Source organism: Thamnophis elegans, chromosome 1 (genome assembly GCF_009769535.1).
Source record: "Thamnophis elegans isolate rThaEle1 chromosome 1, rThaEle1.pri, whole genome shotgun sequence".
NCBI classification, from domain to species: domain Eukaryota; kingdom Metazoa; phylum Chordata; class Lepidosauria; order Squamata; family Colubridae; genus Thamnophis; species Thamnophis elegans.
Genome location: NC_045541.1, coordinates 169,622,576 through 169,649,618, shown reverse-complemented (window position 1 = coordinate 169,649,618; position 27,043 = coordinate 169,622,576). Strand labels below are relative to the sequence as shown.

Here is a 27,043-nt window from a genome sequence, read left to right as displayed (position 1 = left end):
AAAGCCTCTGGAGTCTTGGGAGGTTGAAAAATGGCCTCAAAAAAAGGCTGAAGTCAGCTGGCCAGAAGGCACTTGCGTGCTGGCCAGCTGACAGGGCAACGCCTCGCATGCCCTGACAAATGGCTCACGCATACCATAGGTTCACCATCCTGGTCCTATACCATTAATCCAATCTCTTTAAAACTTCCAGTGTTGGCGCATTCACTTCTGGAGGCAAGCTGCTACACTAATCAATTGTTCTAACTGTCAGGAAATTTCTCCTTCGTTCTAGCTTGGTTCTCTCCTGGATTAGTTTCCATCCATTGCTTCTTGTCCTTCCCTCAGGTGCTTTGGAGAATAGATTGACCCACCCCTCTTCTTTTGGCAGTCCCTTAAATCAGGGGTGTCAAACTCAATTTCATTGAGGGCTGCATCAGGGATGTGTTTGACCTTTCAATATTGGAAGACTGCTATCAAGTCACCCCTAGTCCCTCTTTTCATTAAACATTAAACAATACAATACAATTAGACCTTCCGCACAGCCCTCAAGACCTGGCTATCCCGTCAGGCCTGGGGATAAAGATCGTAATCTGTCCCCACCCGAATGATGAATGAATGTTGTGTATTATTTTTACTTATGTATTGTTTTATGTTTACTGTTTTGTATCCCCTTCCCTATATTTTGTAAGCTGCCCTGAGTCCCCTCAGGGAAAAGGGCGGCCTATAAATAATAATAAAACCAAAACCAAAACCAAACAATACAAGAGCAGAGTTGGAAGGGACCTTGGAGGTCTTCTAGTCCAACCCCCTGCCTATACCGCTTCAGACAAATGGCTATCCAACATCTTCCTTAAGACTTCCAGTGTTGGAGAATTCAAAATTTCTGGAGGCAAGCTGTTCCACTGATTAATTGTTCTAACTGTCAGGAAATTTCTCCTCAGTTCTAAGTTGCTTCTCTCCTTGATTAGTTTCCATCCATTGCTTCTTGTTCTACCCTCAGGTGCCTTGGAGAATAGTTTGACTCCCTCTTCTTTGTGGCAACCCCTGAGATATTGGAAGACTGCTATCATGTCTCCCCTAGTCCTTCTTTCTATTAAACTAGACATACCCAGTTCCTGCAACTGTTCTTCATATGTTTTAGTCTCCAGTCCCCTAATCACTTTTTTTGCTCTTCTCTGCACTCTTTCTATAGTCTCCACATCTTTTTTTACATCGTGGCAACCAAAACTGAATGCAGTATTCCAAGTATTCCAATTTGTGGCTTAATAAAAAGCTCAGTTTCTGACTGAGACGCGGAAGGAAGGAGGGATCCTTGCAGGGGACTGCAAGTCTTGTTTGCGAATCACCCCAGCTTTAGTTCCCAGAAAGAGGCCCAAAGGAGTGGAAAACCACCACCTGTTCCAATAAACCAGGTAGATAACCCTGTAGAAGTGAAACTGAAGGCAACTTGGGCCAACTTTCAACCATCCTCAGCAAGAAATCTGTTTAAACGTTTTGTAAGGGATAGTTCTCCCTTCCTTGATTCTTGGGGGGAAAAAATTTACCATTTAAGATACCTTCCAATCAAATTCAAGTTGAAGGAATTGAAATTTCTAAACCTAGCTTACAGGCCAAGGATTTCTGAAATCCAAATACTAATCAAAATTCTGTGTGGCTTTTCAAGGTTGGTTCCATCAGCCGTCATAAGTATGAGCCAGTTGCCAAATATCTGAATTTCGGTCACACGATCGTGGGGATGCTGCAAAGGTCGTAACTGTGTAAAATGGTCACAAGTCACTTTTTTTCAGTGCCGTCGTAACTTTGAACGGTCACTAAACGAACTGCTGTAAGTTGAGGATAACCTGTACCATCTCCATGCGTCTTGGCTGAGAAAACCCCGTTTAAGGTCCTAACCTGGCTACCCAAGACTGTATCTCTGAGACCAAAAAGGGCAGCAGACTCACTTTTAATCATGTTGACGTCATTGGCCCCGTCTCCGATGGCCAAGGAGATGGGGTTCTTGTGTCTCTTCACCATTTGCACAATGAGGGCCTTCTGCTTGGGGGTGACCCTGCAACAGATCACAGCTTGGCAAGTGGTAGCCAGTTCCACAAAGGCTTTTTCAATGAAGTGCCCGTGCTCCTTGCTGGTATCCTTAATCCGGAAGCGCAAATGCTCCAAAAGACCTTTCTTCTCCTTGGATTTCTTGTTCTCCTCCTTGTGAAAGATTTTCTCCTGGGGAGAGATGAAGCCCAGACATATAACCCAGGGGCCTGATTTCTTTGCCCAGAATTATAGCTCTCCTACCAAGAACGGTTGCTGGAATTGGATTGTTGTGGCCCGCCAATGGAGCTATCAGCAGCTTCGGACAGTGTGGAGGTTGGGGAGGAGCATGGGCCAGTCCTGGAGTCTGGGGAAGGCTCTGACAAGTGCCCTGAGTTGAAGGCAGAGAGGGGGCCAGAGCTGTCTGACAGTTATTAGTTGCCTTCAGAGTCAGACATCAGTGAGGCAGACGAACAGCTGGAGCCTGTTCCTAGTGTGCGCCTGCGCAGAGTTGCCAGACGAAGGGAACAGCTAAAGAACAGGGGTCGACTTGGGAATAAGGCCTCAGGTGGACTGTGAATGGCCCCTCCCATAGAGAATAAAAGAGGAGCGAAAGGGGAGAGGTGCTTGCAGGAGACAATTAGTTCATTCCTGCATTCGTGCCAAGTATTGCGGCATCTGAAAGATATCGGCCTGGTCACTCTCCAAGCCTGATAAAGGTCAGTAATTGTGAACTATCTTGAAAGACTGTGGGCTGGGACTTTGCTGGAGAGGAATTCACTGTAAATTAAATAAAAGGGGTTTATTGGGACGAGGACTTGGCTTCATGCTGCTGCGGAAGCCTAGGTGAGAACATGGGTATGTCTAGTTTAATAGAAAGAAGGACTAGGGGAGACATGATAGCAGTCTTCCAATCTCTCAGGGGTTGCCACAAAGAAGAGGGAGCCAAGCTATTCTCCAAAGCACCTGAGGGCAGGACAAGAGGCAATGGGTGGAAACTAATCAAAGAGAGAAGCAACTTAGAACTAAGTGAAGTGAGAACAATTAATCAATGGAACAACTTGCCACCAGATGTTGTGAATGCTCCAACAGAGGAAGTTTTTAAGAAGATGCTGGATAACCATTTGGTGTAGGGTTTCCTGCCTGAGTAGGGGTTGGACTAGAAGACCTCCAAGGTCCCTACCCATTCTGTTATTCTATAATCCTATTATTCTGTTACCTCAGTCAGTAGATGAAGTCAGGGAACCCTTAATTAAATTAATTAAAAAATAGGCTTTTCCCTACCTTGACGGAAATCTGTTCTTCTGAATTTCTCCTATCAATGTGCAGGAAAATATCCCAGATGTCATAAAGAAAACCCAGTTACAGGTAGTTCTCGACTTACAAAAGTTCATTTAGTGACTGCGTGAAGTTACAATGGCACTGAGAAAAGTGACTTATGACAGTTTTTCACACTGACGACCCCCATGGTCACATGGTCCAAATTTGGACGCTTGGCAACTGACTCATATTTGTGACGGCTGCAGTGTCCCAGGCAGGGGTCATGCGATTCCCTTTTTGCGACCGCCTGACAACCAAAGTCAAGGGGAAAACCCGATTCACTTAACAACCTTGTTACTAACTTAACAACATCAGTGATTCTCTGAACAACTGTGGCAAGACAAGTTGTAAACTGGGGCAAAATGCACTTAAACACTGTTTTGCTTAGCCATAGAAATGTTGGGCTCAATTGAGGTTGTAAATTGAGGACTACCCGTACTATAGAGGAGAGAGGGACCCATTGAAAATGTTATATCTTACAAGGAAGTCGCCTGTGACCACCAGGGCTTTTTTGCCATGTGCTCCAGATGCCTGGTAAGGAAGAAAAGAGCCGATGTTGCACAGGGCTTCACCGCTGCCAGCCAAACTGTCGCCGCTGTACCAGGCTGGTTCAAGAATCTCACTGAAAAACAAGGCGGAGGAGGGGGGGAACAAGGACAGGTGTCATGAACCTGGGACCACAAGTCATCACATCTGCATCTGCAACATCTAACCTTCCCATCCCTCGGTTGTGGAATCTGCAGGATATTCATGAAAAGTTTAATTTCTGAGTCCGAGATAAAGACAAAGTGTTAGAATATTCATGAGTGGGGAGGAGCCAAAGTCACAACGATATGGACATGCGGTCTCGATTGCTCCGAGACCGCAGCCAATACTTTTGCCACTGTGTGGTCCAATCAGACCTAAACCACCCCGAAGAGATGGTGAACAGGAAGAATATGTCTTGCTGACCTCAGGGACACTGCAAAGTCCCTGATCGATGCAAGAGAAGTTTTTCAAGCCGGCGACAAAAAATCCAGCCAAGGCTGACGAAGTCGGGGCGGCTCCAAAACGGAAGGATACGGAAAGAGAAAGTGTTTCCAGCTGGTGAGGAACTTTTACTGTTTTAAAAAGAGACTGCCTATAAAAAACTTAAAATTAATTTAAATTGGAGAACAGAAGAATCAAGCGGCGGAATTAAATTTGGAATGGTTTTGGACAGTGGTTATCTTACTTCTTAAATGCTATCTTCGTGGATGGAATTTATGCAAGCCTTTTGAAACGGATGAATTAAGCTTTCTTCTTCTATTTTTTCTTTTATTGTTCTCTGTAACCTATGGACTAAAGTTTTCCTCTTTCATTGCTGTGGGTGTTTTTCTAACTCATTTAAAGATTGGACTCTTTTTTCTATCTTGAAATACAAAAAAGGTACAAAAGAAATAAGATTTGCAACGGTAATACTGCTGCTCGGAGGCTGGAGGGTTTGTGTATTGGAGTTTGTGTATTGGAAATGGAACAGTTTTTTTTCTTTGCTGATTGTTTTGGCTTGGCACTGCAAGGTCTTACTGCTTGGTTATAGAGAGTGATAAGAAGGGAAGCATACAGATGTCCCTTTGAAGTATATCTCTAACCAGATAAAAGTGAAAACAAACATTTTTGTGAATCTATGTTTAATTTTTTTTAACCTTCCAAGCTAGAGCAGCTGTGTTTGTTATCTGGAGAGGATGGCACAATTTCAAAAGCAAACAGAAATCTTGAGCTTGCAAAAGATATTTTCAGAAATACAGAAATTATCAAATACATAGGAGAGGATAGAGAAGAAGCTGGAAGACTTAGAGTACATAACAGCAAAATATGATGAAGACGTTGAAGATGTTTATCAAATGAAAAATGTAGTGGTTAAAACTCAAAAAATTGAAGTGGAAAATGAATATTAAGAGATTAAATTTGCTGATATTTATGGTGATTGGCTGCTCTCTGAAAATGGACAGAGTGGGATACTGAAAGAGGAATTAAAGGGAGAGGAAACTTATCCCAGAGGGCAAGATACAGAAGAAAAAAACCATAGATTTAAAGAGTGAAATTTTATTAGCAATAGCATGGATAACACTACTGACAAGCAAAGATAAACTGATTAAGGAAACAGAAGAAGGGCATCAGGATTACATGAGAGATCTTATAAGCAAGGAGTTGCTAAGAGGAGTCCATACAAAGTTGATCAAGGAGATGATTAGAGGACTGGCACCACAAATGGCAGAAGATATGAGACTGTTTTGCTATTGGAAAGATACAGGTTGATAGATGGAAGAATATAATTTAAAACTAGTTAAACTTAGTGAAATTTATTGACAATAGATGTAGTTTAAATAAATAATTGATAATGTTACTAATGTATACAATGTGTAGTTATGATGAGTATAATTGGATATGAATATGGAATGGTACCCATGTAAGGAAGATTAGAAATCCCTTTGGATTATACATAAAGGTTAATAAAAAAGGGAACCAACTTAGATACAGTTAAAGTTTTGATTATTAGGGGGAAAATGTTATGATACAGGATATAGTCAAATAAAGGAGGGATAAGAATAACAACATATATATATAGATAGATATGGGTATAATATAGAAACTGGATGTAAATTTTAAACAGCGATTTGGAAAGGAGGATTAGAAAACTTTGTTATTAAATATTATGGATGTTTAGCTAGAATAGGACATAAGGATTTAGTGTTAGTGGAGGATTTTAAAAATAGTAATTGAAAGGCCAGTATGTAGTTATGTATTAAACTTTGGTATATTTTATGATGAAGGACGTTTAAACAACTATAGTCAAATGAAAATGGAGATATGATGATGGTGACATGTTTAAATATTTGAGTTAAAATGCTTGAGTTAATATGAATTATGTTTGTTGACTGTGGAAGAGATGCACGAAAGTCTTTTTGTAATCAACTGATACACTTTCTACAGCATGTAAAGAAGGATTGTTTGTTTTAAATAAAAAATAAAAAAATTATTTAAAAAAAGAATATTTATGAGTGGGAGAGACATGGGTCTCTCCCAATGAATAGGCATAGCAACTAAGTCAGCCAATGGGAGCTTAAATAGATCTGAGTTGGTGCAGAGAATTGAAACAGAAACTTAAGCAGAAAGCAGTCTGCTGGTCTGTGAAGTAAACTAGCAGTCTGTCAGGCCTGTCTGCTTTGAACTCTGAAGTGAAACTAACTGCTCTCCTCTGCTTTGTGCTTGCTTGTAACTGCTCTCTACTTTTCTACCACATTGGAAGAACCTGCTTCTCGGTATTGTACATTTATTCATCTGTTATTATGTATATAAAGAAGTTAATGAATCCAACTGAATTAGTTATCTGTGTGTGCTTTCTGGATTTGATTGTTCTGCAACAAACTCTGACACAAAGAAAAGCTGAAAGTTCAGGAACAGAGTCCGTATTAGCCCTCTCTGTGGGCACATGCGCCATTGCCAGCTGCTCTTCTGGGTCCCGTTGCACACATGCGCGCTGGACAGCTGGTCTTCACTTGAAGAAGTATAGGTAGTCCCCGGCGTATGACCACTATTGAGCCCAAAATTTCTGTCGTCGTGAGATATTTGTTAAGTGAGTTTTGCCGCGTTTTATGACCTTTCTTCCCATAGTTGTTAACTGAATCACTGCAGGTCGTAAATTAGTAACCTGGTTGTTAAGTGAATCTGGCTTCCCCTTTGACTTTGCTTAAGAGATCACAAAAGGGGATCTCATGACTCTGGGACACTGCAGCCATCATAAATATGAACCACTTGCCCAATATCCGAATTTACCTCGCCTTTTGCTCCTCTTTTATTCCTTCTGGGAGGGGCCATTCACCCTCCACCTGTGGCCTTACTCTCAAGTCAACCCCTGATCCTTAGCTGTTCCCTTCATCTGGCAACTCTGGGCATTCACAGACTGGGAACAGGCTCCAGCTGTTCATCTGCCTCACTAATGTCTGACTCTGAAGGCAGCTGATAACTGTCATATGGCCCAGGCCCATCTCTGCCTCCGACACAGATCCCTCATCAGAGCCTTCCCCAGACTCCAGCACTGGCCCATGTTCCTCCCCAACCTCCTCACTGTCCGAATCTGCTGCCAGATCTGCTGGCGGGCCATAATAGGCCATGTGATCACCTTTGCCAATCTTCTCAGCCCGCTTCTGACATGCAACGCCAATGAAGCAAGTTGGATTTGCTTAATGATCACATGATTCACTTAACAACTGCAGTGATTTGGTTAACAACAACGGCAAAAATATAGTGAAATCGGGCTTGACTCAGTTAACAATTGCTTTGCTTAACAATGGAAATTCTGCTCCCAATAGCTGCCATAAGTTGAGGCCTAATTGTATTAAGGGCTCGTGAAGTTTCTGGGAAAACCTCTGTACAAGCTGTACTAAAACATTCAATCAATACAGTCAAGGTGTGTGACTGAGAGTAATTATCCAATGATTTGAACATAAGAGAGAGCCAGTTTGGTGTGATGGTTAAGATGCTAGGCTAGATCCTACTATGAGTTTTAGTTCTCCCTTTGCAACTGGCCTTAGTGAACCTAGATCCAAATTTGATCTAGGGCAGGAATGGCTAACATTTTTGTTGCTGCGTGTTGAATGCACACCCATAATACAAGGTGTGTGTGACACCCCCCCATGTGCATACGACACCCCCTGCACTGCACTGCCACCATGCATAAATTCATGACCCCCCCTTCTTCCCTGGTCCTGCACATGTGTGCATGACCCCGTGCATATGCATGTGACCCCTGCATGTGACCCCATGCCCCCTTGCATGTGTGCGTATCTCCCACATACGCCCCCCCCCCTTGCATGCACAGCAGAGACCTGAAAAGCAGCTGGCCAGCAGGTGGCGCGTGTGTGCGGTGGAGCTGAGCTGGGGCAATAGCTTGCATGCCCACAGAGAGAATTCTGCTTGCCATGAGTTCACCATCACGGATCTAGGGTTTCCTAACAACACCTGATTATTTCTCAGTTTGAGTTCCTTCCTTTCACTTGCCCAACCACAGACACCCAAGCCCGACTTTCAGAACTCGGTACCTGATTTCGCTCTCCTCCAGAATGGTCATATCTTCAGAAAGGAGTTGGCAAGCAAACCCAATGTTGACAGCAGTTTCTGCAAACACAATGGAGACCAGAAATGGGATTAAAAGCTGGAGCATGGGACATTCTCTTCTATTTCTGCTTCCGTGCCTGAAACAAGGGTCTTTTTTTTTAAAGACTACAGGTAGTCCTCAACGTACGACCACAATGGAGGCCAAAATTTCTGATGCTAAATGAGACATTGGTTAAGTGAGTTTTGCTCCATTTTACGACCTATCTTGCCACTGTTGTTAAATGAATCACTCTAGTGATTGAGCTAGTACCATGGTTGATAAGTAAATCCGGGTTCTCCATTGACTTTGCTTGTCTGAAGTTCACAAAAAAATGATCACATACGGAGGTGGTATTCAGGCGGTTTGGACCAGTTCACCCGAACCGGTTGTGGAAATCGCGGGTGGCTTCCTACCTGCCCCAGCTCTATGCCGTCCTATTTAGGCACATTTTCAAGCTGTGTGCATGCATGCAAGCCACGCATGCGATCAAAGCGCATGCATGGAAGGCCGAGCTCATGCATTGATGGGTGCATGCTCACATTTGCGAACCGGTAGGGAAAGTAAGTAAATGCCACCCCTCATCACATGACCCTGGGATACTGCAACCATCATAAATACATTCCAGTTGCCAAGAGCCTGAACTTCGGCCGTGTGACCATGGGGATTCTACAATGCAGAAGGTGAAAAACGCTCATAAGTCGCTTTTTCAGTGCTGTTGTAACATCTAACCTCACCAAATGAGGAGTTGTAAGTCAAGGACTACCTATACCTTAAAACAACAGATCCTCCAGAGTCTGGGGAAGGTGAAAAACACCCCCTCCCAATGGGTTGCAGGAATCTGACTAGCCACCCCCAACCAAGCAACCGGGTAGAGAACTGGTTGCTGAAATTTTTGAAGCCCACCCCTGTTGCATTCTAACCACTGCACCACCATGGCTGTTATTAACCTAGGGCATTCGTGGCAAACCTTTTTTGGCTTGTGTGCCAAAAGCTGGGGGAGCGCAGGGGGGGTGGAGGCGTGCCACATCCATAATGCTTTGTGCATGACCCCAGTGCACATGCGCACACAACCAGCACTCACCCCCCCCCCCAATTTTTGGAGTGCTTTTTTTGCCCTCCCCAGGCTTCAGAGGCTTTATAGGAGCCTGGGGAGGGTGAAAACAGTGCCCCCGGAGGCCCCCTGGGCTGGTTTTAGCCCTCCAGAACATTCAGGAGCCCCCAGGAGGCTTCCCTGAAGGCTCCGGAGGTCAAAAAACCGGCCCTACGAGCAAACTAGAAGTCCGTTCCTAAACATCCGGTTTGCCCATAGGGCTGGTTTTTCACACTTCAGGAGCGTCCCTGAAGCCGAGGTGGCGCAGTGGTTAAATGCAGCACTGCAGGCTACTTCAGCTGACTGCAGTTCTGCAGTTCGGCTGTTCAAATCTCACCGGCTCAAGGTTGACTCAGCCTTCCATCCTTCCGAGGTGGGTAAAATGAGGACCCGGATTGTGGTTGGGGGCGATATGCTGACTCTGTAAACCGCTTAGAGAGGGCTGAAAGCCCTATGAAGCGGTATATAAGTCTCACTGCTATTGCTATTGCTATTGCTAAGCTCTGGAAGGTGAAAAATGGCCTCAAAACATGGTTCCATTGGTTCACCATCACGGATTTAGGGGTTCAGTGAGTTATGAATTTTAATTTGTTTATGCAGTTAATTTTTTTCAGATTCTGTACTTAGCTGTGGACCTATGTCTTGAAGCAAAGTAAAATCATTTGGATGTCGACCAAAAAAAAAAAAAAATTCCCATAAAAGAACGTCATTTCTGAAAGTCACAAACTGGCTGAGGTACCTTGCTTATCTCCAGTTAGTACCCACACTTTGATGCCCCCCCTTTTGAGAAGATGAATGGTCTCAGGGACCCCATTTTGTAGTTTGTCCTCTATGGCTGTGGCACCCAGAAGCTGAAAGAACAAAAGGAGAGTTGATTCAAAACTTCACCGTACAAACTTCACAGTACAAATTTCATAGTACATTACAGGTAGTCCTCGACGTACGACCCAACTGAGCCCAACATTTCAAAATGCAACCATTTGTGTAGTGATCATTCAAAGTTGCAACAGGCCTGGAAGAAAGTGACAGGATCATTTTTCCCCCAGACCATTGCAGCATCCCCATGGCCATGTGATGCAATGCCATGCATCTAGCATGCATTTATGACGGTTGCAGTGTGATCCTGGGACCACCTTTTGCGACCTTCTGAGAAGCAAAGTCAATGGGGAGATCCAGATTCACTTAACGACCATGCCACACTGGCTTAGCAATTGCAGTGATTCACTTAACAATTGTGTCGAGGAAGGTTGTAAAATGGGGAGAAACGCAATGAACAACGGTCTTGCTTAGCAATGGAAATTTTGGGGTCAATTGTGGACGTAAGCCGAGGACTATCTGTATGACTCTTTTCAGCCAAAGTAGTTTCAAATAATGTCAACTCTCAATTGTTGGAAGAAATGTCCTTCTGGGTTCACTTCCAAGTGGGGGGAAAAAGACACTGGAAACATGGAGGCTGCTTGGAAAGATGGTTTAATGGTGGACAGGATCACATGGCTTGAGCTTTTGAACAGAAAAGGGGGAATCACATGCTTCCAGAGGTTGGGTGAAGAAGAAAAAGAGAGCAAAGAAGGGGTTTGCTGGGTTTTTATACTCTCTGTTTGGCCCCACCTCTCTGTTTCCTGTTCCTGTGTAAGAAATGTATTCTGATTGGTTGTCAGACTCCTATGGGGCCATGCAGGGGCAACTCTCTAGGCCTGTGATGGTGAACCTATGGTACGCATGCCACAGGTGGCACATGGAGCCATTTCTGAGGGCACACGAGGCGTTGCCCTGTCAGCTCCAGCGCGCTGGCCAGCTGATTTTCGGCCGTGTTTTACGCTCCGGAGGCTTAAAACAGCCCAACGGGCAACCCAGAAGTCCGTTACCAAACTTCCGGTTTGCGTGTTGGCCCGTTTTTTGCTCTTCCCAGGCTCCTACAAAGCCTCTGCAGCCTGGGGAGGGTGAAAAATGGACCTACCGGGCCGGCCCACCGGAAGTCAGAACACGGGCAGTTTCCAGCCTCCAGGCTCCAAGAAAACTGTGTGCACATGCATGGGGTAGCGGGAGAGGTCACATGCACATGCGCAGAGGGCACAGCCCGGCGGGGCATGAAATTAGGGGGGGGGCTTTTGGCACCCGAGGCGAAAAAGGTTCGCCATCACTGCTCTAGGCTGTTTTGAGTCCACGTTTGGTTGAGCATTGCTTCTTCCCAGATGCCCTGTGGTGAGATGGATAAAGGCCTAATATCATCATGCCTTAATCCCATCACCCTGGAGCTGAATTGGGATATCTTTGTTACATAGAATAGACTGGCTCAGGCATTTTAATGGCCCATTAAAAGATGGGGGCTATTAAGAGAGTGTTCTTCCCTAAAAACATGTTTCTCCATTTCTGATCCAGGGAAATATAATATTCTGCCTTTTCAATATTTTCCAGGATATTTCATTTTTCTAGGAGAGGAGGGGGGGTTAACTTCCTACACAAAAAATGGAACAATATCCAAGATTTCCCTTTGTTTTTTTTTTTTAAAAAATATTCATCTTTGCTTTAGTATTCTAACAACAACAACAACAATAATAATAATCAGCAGCAAGAAAAAAATCACAAAGTACCGGGACTTGCAAACTGAAGTTGAGCGACTGTGGAAAAAGAAATCATGTGTTGTCCTGATTGTAATTGGAGCCCTTGGAGCAATACCTAAAGGGCTACCTCGCTATTTGGAAATTTTAAATTTATCGGACTTGAACATCCTGATTTTACAAAAAAACACCTTACTTGGAACAGCTTATACTTTCCGACGTTACCTTAACAGTTCCTAGGTCCTTGGTTAGGACTCAAGCTGTTGAGCTACCAACCAGACCCAAAGGTGTGAATCTCACCAAAGATTAACCACATAATAATAATAATGTAATAACAGTGATATAATAACAGTAGTACTTCACATTGTCTTCTTTAACAACTCTCCTCTTTAATACGTCGTCTTTTAATATACCCCTTTGATCTCCCTTTGACTCGGCTGTCAGTCCAGACCAAAACCAATGTTTACCTTGAGATTCTGCTCAAGCTCCTCATATACTTTGTCCAGCTCTTGGGCTCGGCCCTGTAGTAAGATGCTCGCCGCATGGTGTTTCTTCCTCCACAGAGCGTAGTCCTTTTTGTCCACCTCTTTCATAGCCAAGCATAAAGTCCTCAAGGTCTCCGCTGCAAAACTCTGGGAGAAGAGGAGAAGCATGGGTTGTTCAGGGGGCGGCATTTGCTATGAATTTGTGCGCCTATTTGTGAGATTCTCATCCAAACTTTCCTCCAAGAACTTCAGCAGTGTACAAAACAAGAGAGTTGGGAGGGACCTTGGAGGTCTTCTAGTCCAACCCCAGATTCAAGCAGGAAACCATTTCAGACAAATGGCTCTCCAATCTCTTCTTAGGTCAGGTTTTGTCCCTGGATGAAGAGCAGGGGTGGGCTTCAAAAATTTTAGCAAGGGGTTCTCCTCCTGGTTGCTGGGTAGGCGTGGCCATGGTGGGCAGCCTCCTGCCCTATGATGGGGGGTATTTTTGCCCTCCCCAGGCTCCGGAGGCCCGAACTTCTGGTAGGCCTGTTTTTCGCCTTCCCCAAGCCTCTGCGAGCATCCTGTACTTACCTGCATCCAAAATGGGCCACATGGGGACTCCTGGGAGGGGATGGGAGGGGTGGGTGGGATTTGGGGGTTCTCCGAACTGCACAGAATCTTAGCTAGAGGTTCTCCCTAACCCCTGTGAACCCCCAGCAGCCCACCTCTGGGAGGAGTGATTGGCTCAAAATTAAGCAGATTAATTAGGTGGGTGTTAATTGTAACTAAAGCCATCAAGATGACAGCTGAACTGCAAGATTGATGACCCTGCTCATTTTAACACACATAGATGCACCTAAAAATGGGGCAGAGCTTCAGCTAGATCAGGGGTGTCAAACTCGATTTCATCGTGGAGCGCATCAGGGTTGTGCTTGACCTCGGGGGCAGGGGACGTGGCCAGCCGTGACCCGTCAAAACCGCGGAAGACAAAATCGCGCTCGACGAAAGCGCGCATTTGACGTCATCACAGCGCGACGAAAAAAATTAAAAATTGAAATAAAATTAAAATTAAAGCAAGCTGATTCACATAAAGGTAAGGGTTAGGGTTAGGTTAAGGGTTAGGGTTAGGTTTAGGTTTAGAGTGTTAGGGTTACGTTTAGCGTTAGGTTAAGGGTTACGTTTAGGGTTAGATTTAGGGTTAGGTTAAGGGTTAGGTTTAGGGTTAGGTTTGGGGGGGTTAGGGTAAGGTTTTTGCTTTATTTTTACATTTTTTGATCACAGCGCGATGTTTTCGTCGCGCTGTGATGACGTCAAATGCACGCTTTGGTCGAGCGTGATTTTGTCCTCCGCGGTTTTGTGGTGGAACCGTGGCCAGCTCCACGTCACTCATCGAGGCTTTGTTTTCGGCTGCTACAGCCTCCTGCAGCCCTCTGCCAGTGAAAATGGAGTTCGGGGAGGCCGCACACAGCTCTCCCATTGTTTCCAGGGTGAGCCCGCGGGCCAGATCTAAACACCCTGTCGGCCTTGAGTTTGACACCCCTGTACGAGATAATCATGGTCCCCATTCATGGCTTTTCTATACAATACAAAACTTACATCCAGTGCTTTGACAGTGCAATCTTCATTAGTCCGGTCACTGTGGAGTCTTTCTAGGATGACAGAATCTGCCCCTTTGGTATAAAGCTTGATGCAACCTTCAGGATCTTGCACTGAGAAAAAGAGATAAGGATATTTATGCCCCCTTGTATTCATCTCTTGGTTGGTTTGCCTGCTTGTTTTTTACATTCACATTTCTTTTTCCCTCCAAGCACTCAGTTCTTACAATAGGTTGATCCAAGAGCCGAGGTGGCGCAGTGGTTAAATGCAGCACTGCAGGCTACTTCAGCTGACTGCAGTTCTACAGTTTGGCTGTTCAAATCTCACCGGCTCAGGGTTGACTCAGCCTTCCATCCTTCTGAGGTGGGTAAAATGAGGACCCAGATTGTTGTTGGGGGCAATATGCTGACTCTGTAAACCGCTTAGAGAGAGCTGAAAGCCCTATGAAGCGGTATATAAGTCTAACTGCTATTGCTAAGTTATACATGAGCTTTCATGACTGAGGTCAGAACATTTAAACCTTGGTCTCTCTCAGAGGTGGTATTCAGCCAGTTTTGGCTGGTTCGCCCGAACTGGTAGTGGAAATTGTGGGTGGCCGGCACGCATGCACATTCTGCTTTGGGCACTCGGTGCCAGAACGGTTCATCATCACTGCCCCAGGGTGTGTGAGGAGTTCATGCTATTTCTCTCTGCTTGTCCAATGTCGAGCTATCAGAACTGGGATGCAAAAAATCCAGGTGACCACTAGATGGCAGTCAGAAGATCTTTGCTGCCACCCAGTGGTTGCTTGCTTTAAGTGTGTGTGTGGGGGGGCAAGGCGGGGGTGGGGTGGGGAAGGGATGTTGCAGCCTGAGAAGGGACTCCAGAAGCAAATTCAGTTGAAAAGCTTTTTGCCACTGCTGAGCTGAACTGCTCTAGTCTCCAAATGACTTTGAGGCTGCTGAAAAATATGCTGGCATGACATTTGCTGTTCTCAGCCTTGCTCCCTATCCTGCTGTTTTTTCCAGCTTTCCCTCCCAAGTAATGGGTGATTAAGCCTAACAGCTTTCACATGGCTCAAGGCTGTCCTTGGATGGTTTTAGTGTAAAGGGGTAGCACCAGTGGTGGGTTTCAAAAATTTTTTAGAACCTCTTCTGTAGGTGTGGCCTGCTTTGTGAGAGTGACTTGCTGGCCATGTGACCAGGTGGGAGTGGCTTGCCAGCCAGGTGACTGGGTGGGCGTGGCCAACTTGTAAAAATGTGGTGAAACTCACTTAACAACGCTCTTGCTTAGCAACCAAAATGTTGGCTCAGAAACTCTGGCATTTGAAGCACGCAAGTCTTAAAGCTGTCAAGTTACAAGACCCTTGCACCCCTAACCCTTTAGAAAAAAAAACTCCCAGGGGTGTTCAAACTTGACAGCTTTTAGACTTGTGGACTTCAACTCCCAGAATTCCTCCTCCAGTCATGTTGGCTCCGGAACTCTGGCATTGAAGTGTTCAAGTCTTAAAGCTGTCAAGTTACAAGACCGTTGCACCCCTAACCCTTTAGGAAAAAAACCCCAGGGGTGTTCAAACTTGACAGCTTTTAGACTTGTGGACTTCAACTCCCAGAATTCCTCCTCTTGCTCTTCATCTTGATGATGTGCGGACGGGCGGGGGGAGGGAGCTGGAAGTGGTTCTAAACGGCACTGTAGATTTGTGGAACCTCTTCTATAGAAGAGGTTAGAACTGGCAGGAACCCATCCCTGGGTGGCACTCACCCGCCCCGGCTCTATGCCATCTTATGTAGACACGTTTTCAAGCCAAAGTGCATGCGCGGAAGGCAGAGTGTATGCATGGATGGCTCACATTTGTGAACCGGTAGGGAAAGTAAGTGAATACACCCCCCCACTCCCGGTCTCTCTGTTCCCAGATCAGCGATGGTCAATGTTTTGGGCTCAATGTATCAAAAATTCAGAAAATGCCTAACTTGATTCTGCTGGCATGTCTCACAATGTACCCACCTCCATCAAAAAAGTAACAATTTTCTATTCAGGGGTGGGTTCCTGGTGGCATTACTACTGGTTCGGTGCCTGAAAAATTTTGCGCACGCTCACTCGCTTCACACGTGTGCATTTACACTTTAAAAGGTCTGTGCATGCGCACACCATTTAAAAAGGAAAAAAAATACATTTTTGCAATGAAGATTGTTCTGTGCCTGTGCAGAACAGAAAATAAAGATGGCCCAGGATAGAACTGATATGGTCACATGTCCGGCAGAGTTACTATCTATTTGGCCGAACCGGTAGGAACCCATCTCTGCTTCCATTCCCCACCTGTCTGTTAGAACGGAGAAAGCTTCTTGGATTTCAAAGCAAAAATCCAAGAAGGTCTGGCTGCCTTCTGGGGAAAAGTACCTTTGGGATATCCCCCAGCTTATTTTGTCTTAAAACAATGAAATTTCATTTTAATTTATCCCAATTCAGCAGTAGGAAAGGAGTGAACATGGAGGTACTTAGACACAAAATCCTTATCTGTTGCTTTCATTTTCCATTTGCCAATATTGGTTCAAATTGTAAGTTTTGTTTCTCACCAGATTTCCTTAGTCCGTTGCATTAATTTATACGCCACCCCTTCCTACAGTTCTAGGCTGCTTTCAATAAAGCAGATGCATCTGCCTAATCCTCCTTAAAATGAAATTCTCCACTTTTTAAAAAAGGTTTTCTTTCCAATCCTGCACATTTGCCCTAATACCAGTGGTGGGTTGCCATTTTTTTTACTACCAGTTTGTGCGCATGTGCAGAAGCATCCGGGCGGATGGGCGGAGCCTCCCACCACCGCCACTACTGGTTCACCTGATCCGGGCTGAACCAGGAGCAACCCACCTCTGCCAAATACCCATTAGAGAAGCTATACTTCGCAGTTCAACATATATGCAGAGAAATAGTACCAGAGGAGCCCATATACTCACCTAAAACAGACATCCGTTTTCTCACACTGTTGAAATCTAGCAATGCCAGCACCTTGTAAGTTCGTTGTACGCCCAGTTCACTTATTGTGATGGTATCTTGAGTGCGGGAGAGAAAAACATAACCCAGGTTTCTGGCAGCTGTGACCAGGGCCTCCTCATCTGGAGAAGCAGCTTGATAAACAAGCTCACCTAAGAACAAAAAGATTAGACCAAAGTCAAAAGAGTGTCACAGAAGTTAATACAATGCAATACAATTGCAGAGTTGGAAGGGACCTTGAAGGTCTTCTAGTCCAACCCCCTGCCTAGGCAGGAAACCCTATACCGTTTCAGACAGATGGCTATCCAACATCTTCTTAAAAACCTCCAGTGTTGGGGCTTTCACAACTTCTGGAGGCAAGCTGTTCCACTGATTAATTGTTTTGTCAGGAAATTTCTCCTCAGTTCTAAGTTGCTTCTCTCCTTGGTTAGTTTTCACCCATTGCTTCTTGTTCTACCCTCAGAATAGTTTGACTCCCTCTTCTTTGTGGCAGCCCCTGAGATATTGGAACCCTGCTATCATGTCTCCCCTAGTCCTTCTTTTCATTAAACTAGACATACCCAGTTCCTGCACATGTTCTTCATATGTTTTAGTCTCCAGTCCCCTAATCATCTTTGTTGCTCTTCTCTGCACATGTGATCTTGATTCTATCCCTCTGTTTATGTAGCCTAGAACTGTGTTGGCTTTTTTGGCAGCTGCTGCACATTGCTGGCTCATATTTACCCTTATATAAATATTTTGACCTTGTAAAACATTCTAAATCTTAGAGGGGGAAAAGGGTATTGGTTTTGGAACCTTTTCTGAAGGAAACTCACCTGAGGTTTATGCTAGTACCTTTAGATAAGATAATGGTAAAGGTTTCCCTCGCACATACTGTATGTGCTAGTCATTCCCCACTCTAGGGGGCAGTGCTCATCTCAGTTTCAAAGCCAAAGCTATCCGAAGACGTCTCCATGGTCATGTGGCCAGCATGACTCAAGGCGCACAGAACGCTGTTACCTTCCCACCAAAGGTGGTTCCTATTTTTCTACTTGCATTTTTACATACTTTCAAGCTGCTAGGTTGGCAGAAGCTGGGACAAGTAATGGGAACTCACTCCATTATGTGGCACTAGGGATTTGAACTGCCGAACTGTCGACCTCTTTCATCGACAAGCTCAGCATCCTAGCTACTGAGCCACCGCGCCTGTAGTATCTTTAGATATCTTACCTTTTATTCTTCCTGACTTTTAAAAACTCAAGTGTATTTTTTAATTTATTTATTTCTGCTGTGGCTGTTCTTAGGCTACTAACAGTTGCCAGGAATTATTATCTTCTTTATTACGGCTTCTTTATTGTATCTTCTAAACTATTTCACAAACGTTTAGTTGAAAGGCCATAAAAAACCCTCACAGGATTAGCCTGAACATAAAAAGTGTGTGATGTGTGGTGGGGGAAGCCATCTATACTTCTCTCGGAGCCTTTGATAATAGAATAAATAAACAGAAAATATCCTATGATTCTTCAGATGCTCTGATGTGTCTATCACTACCACGATCAGAATCGTGCAAGCCTTAGTATTCTCTGCAATATACTCTATGAAGGTGAAAGTTGGACTTTGAGGAAGGAGGCTAGGAAGAATATTGACGCTTTTGAACTCTGGTATTGTGGGAGCCTCCTGAGGATTTTGTGGATAGCCAAGAAAATAAACAAATGGATGATTGAAGAAATCAACCCAGAGATCTCCCTCAAGGCAGGAATGACCAGGTTCACATTATCCTACTTGGGACACATTATGTGAAGGCTCAGGTGTCTGTGTTTATTTATTTTATTTATTTAGTTTGTCCAACATCTACGAGATAACAACAGGAAATGGGGAAGAATAAATGGGGACAATAGGACAGGGACGGTAGGCACGCTGATGCGCTTATGCACACCCCCTTCATGGACCTCTTAGGAATAGGGTGAGGTCCATGCTAGACCATTTAAGGTTAAAGTTATGGGGGTTTGAGGATGTAACAACAGAGTCAGGCAGTGCATTCCAGGCAATGACCACTCTGTTGCTGAAGCCATATTTTCTGCAATCGAGTTTGGAGCAGTTTACCTTTAGTTTTAAACACATTTTAAAATTTAATTTAAAAATTTAAAAACTATATTTAATGCCGAGATAGATGAACCGTGAATATTACATCTACATGGAGAGAAGCATGCACTGTCATAGGTCTTATACTCGTCAACATCTTCATAAATGGCTCGAAGGTGGCTCCATCACTGGAGAAGAAAAGATTGGACAACCATTTCTCTGTTATAATGACATCAGAGGAGGTATTCAGCAGGTTCTGACCAGTTCTGGAGAACTAGTAGCGGAAATTTTGAGTAGTTCAGAGAAGAGTAAATACTACCTCTTCCTGCCCTCATCTATTCTCTGTCTCCCGAGTCCCAGCTGATCGGGAGGAAATGGAGATTTCGCAATAATCTTCCCCTGGAGTGGGAATGGAGATTTTACCCTTGCCATGCCCACCAAGCCACACCACACCCACCAAGCCAAGCCCACAGAACCCGTAGCAAAAAAATTTGAATCCCACCACTGACTGACATGTCATGAACACTTTTCTTGACACAGGCATAATAAGCATACCTGTTAGGAATATAATCTAACGGTTGGGTTGGGAATATATAAATCATATAGCAATGTGTTCTGACCCCCCTGTCCCACACCAACACACACTCCGAGCCAGATATAAGTTACGGCATTTAATTAACAGGTGCTTGGCAGCAAACCAGCACAGACAAGCTTGGGCAGCAATAAGCACAGATAAGGCTTGGCAGAAATCCAGCTTGCCAAGCTCACAGCAATGTCCTCCGACATTCAATCCTGCATTGACTTCTGCAAAGAGGGGCATGTGCACAAGGAGTCTTTTTATAGTCTGGAGAGGAGCCTAATGACCACCAGCTGAGTGCAATCACCTCCTGTAACTGCGCAACTGTTCCTGACGCCTTGTAGCTCTTCGATGGCGTGCATCCAGGAACAACTCACTACTGGCATCTGGCTCACACTCCCTTGTCTCCTCCCCACTGGTCCAAGGCTCAGGTGCCTCCTAATGGCCAACCAGCCTCTCTGCGCCCTGTTCGGAGTCGGAACCCTGTCCAGGGTCCTCCACATCCCCCAGAGCCGACTCATCGGGCCTCTCGCTGTCGGAGTCTGGTGGCAACTCCAACAGCTCCTGCTGGGCCACAACACAATGCTATACCTGTTTCTTTAAATCATACTGTAAAATGTTGCTGTTCTTCTCAATCACCCATAAGAGGAAGCCAGAATGACTGTTAGCTCTCTGTTCATTAGATGCTGGGCTGATCTGAGTGTTCTGGAAGCTGGCTGTTAGAAATTGCCGTGAGGTATTGTAAGTTTTGCAATTGCTAGCAAACTTTGAGTACTGTACTGATTATATGATACTGGATTATGTTATTTGGATTATCCCTTAACTGAAAGACATTGATGACTGACTGTCTTATCCGTGTATGACTACCTCTATTTCCACGAAAGTAAAAGCCTATTTAAACTGCAGTGTCTCTGTATGCTGGTTTGTGTGTTCTCCAACAACACTCTCACAATGCTTCTCTAAACACACTCGCTCTCCTAACGGGGAGTTTACCTAAAAATACCCGTCGCCAATCCTTATTTTGTTTCTCAAAACAAAACTGTATCTCTTTCAGCATTGATGATGAGGCGTCACAGTAGAGCCCAGCATTGTTTGTAACTTGGGGAGACACCCTCCTTGGTCATGCCTCAAGCGGACAGGTAATCGGATTAGAAAGAGAGTGGCTCAGGTGTCGTCGAATTAATTGCAGTTTCAAAAGAAGATTTTAATCTCTTCAGATCTAATGTCAAGCCATACCGGCATCCTTCTCCTATTGGCAACGAAATGCAGTCAAGCAAATCAGATGGGTTGAGATGCCAGCACAACAACCAAAACAGAGGATATCTTTTTTTCAGCCTTTCCCCAGTGTGCTTAAAAGACCTACAGCTGGCCTGTCTGAGTAATGTTAGAAAGATTAGGCATTGTACAGGTTATCAGAGACAAATGGCTTCTTGGAAAAGTGGCAAATGCATGTCTGAGGTCTTTCTAGAACATAGCTTAGACAGGCAGTCCTTCCAGTTCCCATCTGAACTTTCTGTTTGAGTGTCTCTCTGCTTAAAGTCAGCTTAAACCTTTTCCTGAAGATCACAACAGAACGTGAAGCCCACATAAAATCTATTATTTGGGGTGCAAAAGGATTCAGTATTCAGAGAGCCAATTTGGACTAATGCAGTGACGGCTAACCTTTATGTCGTCACGTGCCCAAATATTGCAGTGCGCTCCCCGGCCCCTGCGCATGCACGCATGACCCTCCCACGCCACATTTTTGGCCCAGTAGGCCTCCATGCAGCCTCCTGGGACAAACAAATGGGCCATTGGGGGGGGGGGCTCCACACATCCCAGCACTCTCCCTGTGCATCCATGCATGACCCCTCTGCACATGCACGCACAACCCAAAAATCAGCTGGCCGGCTGGAGGCTCGCACGCCTGAGCAGTGGAGCTGAGCTTAGGCGAAGGCTCGCGTGCTCGCAGAGAGGGCTCTGTGTGTCACTGGTGGCATCACGGGTCTAGTGGTTAAGGCACCAAGGCTAGAAAGCGGGAGACTCTTGAGTTCAAATCCCGCCTTAGCTATGAAAGCCAGCTGGGTGATCTTGACCCAGTCACTCTCTTTGAGCAAAACCCACTTTATAAGATTGTTGTTCTGGGGAAAATAAGAGGAGGAATAAGCATGTGGGATAGGTTTACGTCCTTGAGTTATGTGTAAAAACAATAAAGGCAGGTTATAATTTTTTTAAAAAAGAAGATGGCTGCTGGGGATTTTTCTGTTATCTCCAGTCTCGGCCTGTTCCAGCTTTGCTCGTGACCAACTCCTACCAAACTGAGATGACCAAAAGTAGAATCAACTACTAGTTTACTCACTTTCTTTCTCCTCCACCATGACAGTGTGACACAGGGCAAGCAACCGCATGTATTCCCTCACCACCGGATCCTGGTCACGCCGGATGGTATCCAAAAGCAACTGGTCATAAAATTCCAGGTTCTTGTCTATATATTTGTTCCAGCTCAAATCCTTGGAGAAAAAGACAAACAAGGGTCAGAGATGGGCTTGGAAACCACCAGGATAATTTACCCATTTATATTGGTTGGCTCTGAAACTGTGTAACACCCCCCCCCCCCCTGAGCCGCGGTGGTGCAGTGGTTAGAGTACAGTACTGCAGGCTATTCCTGCCGACTGCCTGCAATTTGGCAGTTCAAATCTCACCAGGCACAAGGTTGACTCAGCCTTCCATCTTTCCGAGGTTGGTAAAATGAGGACCCAGATTGTTGGGGGCAATAGGCTGACTCTGTAAACCGCTTAGAGAGGGCTGCAAAAGCACTGTGAAGCGGTATATAAGTCTAAGTGCTATTGCTATCTTGGGAAGAAGGAAAACCATAGAGTGCAGGGGTGAGGTCCTTTCTTTGGCTAAGGTCCCCTTAATTGCCAGCAAATGGGAAAATCATTAGAGGGAATGAAGCTCAAATATTTTGCTCAATTTGGAAGTCGTTCACTTCTTTATAGCCTTTCATAGAAGGCCTCCTCTTTATAGCAATAGCAGGCTTATATACCACTTCATAGTGTTTACATTGTCAGCATATTAACAATCTGGGTCTTCATTTTACCAATGTTCAAAGGATAGAAGCCTGAGTCAACGATCCTGAGGCCCATTAGGATTGAACTCCAGGCTGTGGGCAGAATTTGCCTGCAATAGTGCATCCTAACCTCTGCGCCACCAGGGCTGCTAGTGCCCCTCTTTATTTTGGGGAATAGAAGGAAATAAATAAAATGACAATTGTATAGCTGACGTTTTGTCACTGAGGTTTAGCAGTCCCTATTTGGGCTTTACAGGAGAGAGAAGAGCACAAATAGTGTCACGGGTGACCCACAACTTCTGGGTTGTTGTTGTTAGTTGCGAGGTCGTGTCCAACCTATTGTGACCCCATGGACAACGTTCCTCCAGGCTTTCCTGACCCCTACCGTCCCCCAGAGTCCATTTAGCTCACGCCTACTGCTTCGTTGATTCCATCCAGCCACCTCATTCTCTGTCGTCCCTTTCTTCTTTTGCCCTCAATCTTCCGAACATCAGGCTCTTCTCCAGGGAGTCCTCTCTTCTCATTAAGCGGCCAAAGTATTTGAGTTTCCTCTTCAGGATCTGGCCTTCTAAAGAGCAGCCAGGGTTGATCTCTTCTAGGACTGACTGGTTTGATTGCCTTGCAGTCCAAGGGACTCACACGAGTCTTCTCCAGCAACATAGTTCAAACCTCTGTTCAACCTCTGGGTTACCCTCCAATATTTTGTTGGCAACTCCTATACCCTGATACTCACTCTAAAATCTGTGTCTGGGGAAGCTGACACTTTTCAGATGTTGTTCAAGTGCAGGGTAGTCCTTCACTTATGACCACAATTGATTGAATTTCTGTTGGTTAAAGCAGGAGTCTCCAACCTTGGCTACTTTAAGACTTGTGGACTTCAACTCCCAGAATTCCTCAGCCAGATTGCTGAATGAGGAATTCTGGGAATTGAAGTCCACAAGTCTTAAAATTGCCAAGGCTGGAGACCCCTGTGTTAAAGCAAGGTGTTTTTAAGCAAGTCATACCCAATGTTATGACCTTTTTTCGCTGTGGTTGTTAAGAGAATCACTGCAGTTGTTCAGTGAGTCATGTGGCCATTAAGTGAATCTGGCTCCTCCCATTGACTTTGTTTGTTGGGAAGTTGTTGGGAATCACGGGATTCAGGATGCTGCAATTATCATAAACACATGCTGGTTACCAAGCACCCGAATTTTGATCATGTGACAGTGGCGTGGCTGAGATGGTTGTAAGTGCAATGGCCAGTGGTAAGTCACTTTTTCAGGGCTGCTATAACTTCAGATGGTCACTAAACAAATGGTTATAAGTCAAGTGTTCCCCAACACTCACAAAAGCAGACAGATCAATTGAAAATCATGTCACTAACCCCAGGATGGCGAGGCGTTGCCTTGTCAGCTGGCCAGCGCGCAGCCTTTTTTAAAGCCATTTTTCACCCTCCCCAGGCTCCAGAGTCTTTATAGGAGCCTGGGGAGGGCGAAAAGAGCCCCCCGTTCTCCCTGGAGCTTCCCTGAAGCCTCCGGAGCGCAAAAAAATGGCCCTATGGGGCAAACCGGAAGTTCGGGAACGGACTTCCGGTTTGCTGGTAGAGTCGGTTTAAGCCCTCCGGAGCCTTCAGGGACCTTCACGACTACAAACGACCCTACGAGCAAACCGGGAGTCACTTCCGGTATGCTCCTGGGGCTGGTTTAAGCCCTCTGGAGGCTTCAGGGAAGCCTCCTGAAGGTCCCTGAAGCCTCCAGAGCGCCTCCGGGGGGGGGGCAGGGGAGGCTGTTTTCACCCTCCCCAGGCTCCTATAAAGCCTCTGGAGCCTGGGGAGGGTGAAAAAAGCATGCAAAAAATAGGGGGAATGCGTCTCATGCACGCATGTGCACTGGGTGTGTGTGTGTGTCGCACATTGTATTATGGGTGCGGCACGCCTGTGTACAACCCCCCAAAAAGAGAGACCGCCTGCTGCCAATTACCTCCCATAGACCCGTTAGATCGCACAGGGTCGGCCTCCTCCAGGTTCCGTCCACCAGCCAATGCCATCTGGTTACCACCCGTGGGAGGGCCTTCTCTGTAGCAGCTCCGGCCCTTTGGAATGAACTCCCCGCGGAGATCCGGACCCTCACCTCTCTCCAGGCCTTCCGGAAAGCCGTCAAAACCTGGCTGTGCCGGCAGGCCTGGGATTGATGAGTTCCCCTCCCCTCTCGACTTGTATGGCTGTATGACTTTTGTGTATTTTAATTATGTGTATTGTGTCTGTGTCCCCTTTTCCCCTTCGGAGTTGTTCGCCGCCCTGAGTCCCTCCCGGAGAAGGGCGGCATACAAATAAACTAAACCTGAAACCTGAACCTGAAAAAGGTTCACCATCGCTGCATTAACCTATATCATGTTATCTAATGCTACTTTTTTATAGGGTGCTTAAGGAAGAAAAATGATGTGTATTATTATGATTATCCTTGCAAACTCTTTTCCAGGTCTCTACCACAGGTTAATTCTACCCCCACTGATCTCAAAAGTACAGTATAAGCTTGTACACTGAGGTTTCTCAACTTTGATGACTTTAAGACACGTGGAACTTTAACTCCCAGAATTCCCCAGCTGACTAGGGAATTCCGGGAGTTGAAATCCACACATCTTGAAGTTTTCAGGGTGGTGAAACCCTGTTGTTCAGCCATACTAAAGTGACTTCAGCCTGACACACCCAACTGCCTTGGTGTGATGTTTAAATGAATGGGGTTGATGAGTTTCTGGAAGACATTGATTGAGAAAATTGTTTTCCTTCTGTAAATGCAACGGTGCAATCCTGCCACCAGCTGGTGGAAGGTTCATTTGATTGCCATTGTGCAATCCCCTTTTTGTATGGCCACAAGTACAGGCAGATCTACAACAGGAACATGTGACGTACCTTTGATTTGCATTCAGTCTTGCTTGAACCTACAAATATTTGAAAATGGGAGAAAGAGAATATTAAGGAAACAATGTTTGGAAGTGTGGAAAGTTATCACCCAGCCCTCTCCCAGAAAAATGAAATATCTAGGAAATATTGAAATGGCAGAATATTTCCCTGGATGTGAAAAAGGAAGAAACATGTTTTAAAAAGACAGAGTAGCTCCCTGCAGCTTCCTGCCCATCCCCCTTTGTCAATGGGCCATTAAGATGCCCAAGCGAGTCCATTTACATAATAAAGAGTTCTCCCCTTCTGCTCAGTTCCCCTTCAGGCATGACTAGCCATTACCCACTCACCACATGGCATCTGAGACCTCAACCAAACCTGGATTCAAAACACAGCCTAGAGAGTTGCCCCTGCATGGCCCCATGGGAATCTGCAACCAATCAGAATACAAGCTCAAGATCAAAGGCCAGAGAGGGCATAAACCCAGGGACTTTCAGCATCTCAGCCCTTCCTTCTCTTCTTCTCCATCAACATTGAAGCAGGTGATCACCTTTTCTGTTCAGGAGCTCAAGCCATGTGATCCTGTCCACCATTAAACCATATTTCCAAGCAGCCTCCATGTCTCCAGTGTCTTTTTCCCCACTTGGAGCCAAACCCAGAAGGACATTTCTTTCAACAGAAATTAAGCACATATGCATCCTAGGAAATCTAACATGTACATGGTTCAAGAAACCCTGATTTCTAAGGAAGATTGCAAATTGTGCTCTGGCAGTTCAAATCATATATTTCTATTAAATTCTTTTGTAAACACAGGGTAGAAAATTTGGAGGGAGGGTTTGTTTGTTTGTTTTTAGTTTGTTTGCCTGGGAAGAAGACAAACTTGTTACCTTTTCATCTCTTTTTTGTGTCATGGAAAATGGTTCTTTTAAGCTTTTGTTTTGGTTTTCAAGTCGTTTCTCTTAATAATTTTTTTTTGCAAATTGAACTGAATTTAAATATTCAGATTTAAACTGGTAAAGGCTTCAGTGTGTGGGCATCCTTGCTGTATTGTCAGTAATTCCTTTAAGGCACCACTCCTTTTTCTGCATTCACTTGGTAGCTGTGTTTGAGGTTTTTCTACATCAACCATGTAAAGCACTTTAAAGATTAGTCAATAGTTTTAGCAAAATGGCCATATGAGATCCAAAGTCTCTTTGCCTGCTTCTGATCTAATATGTAAAGGTAAAAATTCCCCTTGCACATATGTGCTAGTTGTTCCTGACTCTAGGCAGCTGTGCTCATCTCCGTTTCAAAGCCGAAGAGCCAGCGCTGTCCGAAGACACCTCCACGGTCATGTGGCCAGCATGACTAAACACCGAACAGAACG

At 45.1% G+C, this 27,043-nt stretch overlaps 1 protein-coding gene across 1 annotated transcript in view; it reads right to left on the bottom strand.

The window, feature by feature from the left end:
- Positions 1–27,043, bottom strand: part of ATP8B3 (ATPase phospholipid transporting 8B3) — an 86,347-nt gene that overhangs the window by 17,323 nt on the left and 41,981 nt on the right. The window contains exons 14-21 of the mRNA XM_032214210.1: positions 22,092–22,242; positions 17,079–17,267; positions 14,149–14,261; positions 12,553–12,717; positions 10,267–10,378; positions 8,382–8,457; positions 3,802–3,943; positions 1,923–2,193 (exon numbers count right to left, since the gene is read on the bottom strand). Coding sequence (XP_032070101.1) covers positions 1,923–2,193; positions 3,802–3,943; positions 8,382–8,457; positions 10,267–10,378; positions 12,553–12,717; positions 14,149–14,261; positions 17,079–17,267; positions 22,092–22,242 — 1,219 coding nt within the window. The remainder of the gene's footprint in view (positions 1–1,922; positions 2,194–3,801; positions 3,944–8,381; positions 8,458–10,266; positions 10,379–12,552; positions 12,718–14,148; positions 14,262–17,078; positions 17,268–22,091; positions 22,243–27,043) is intronic.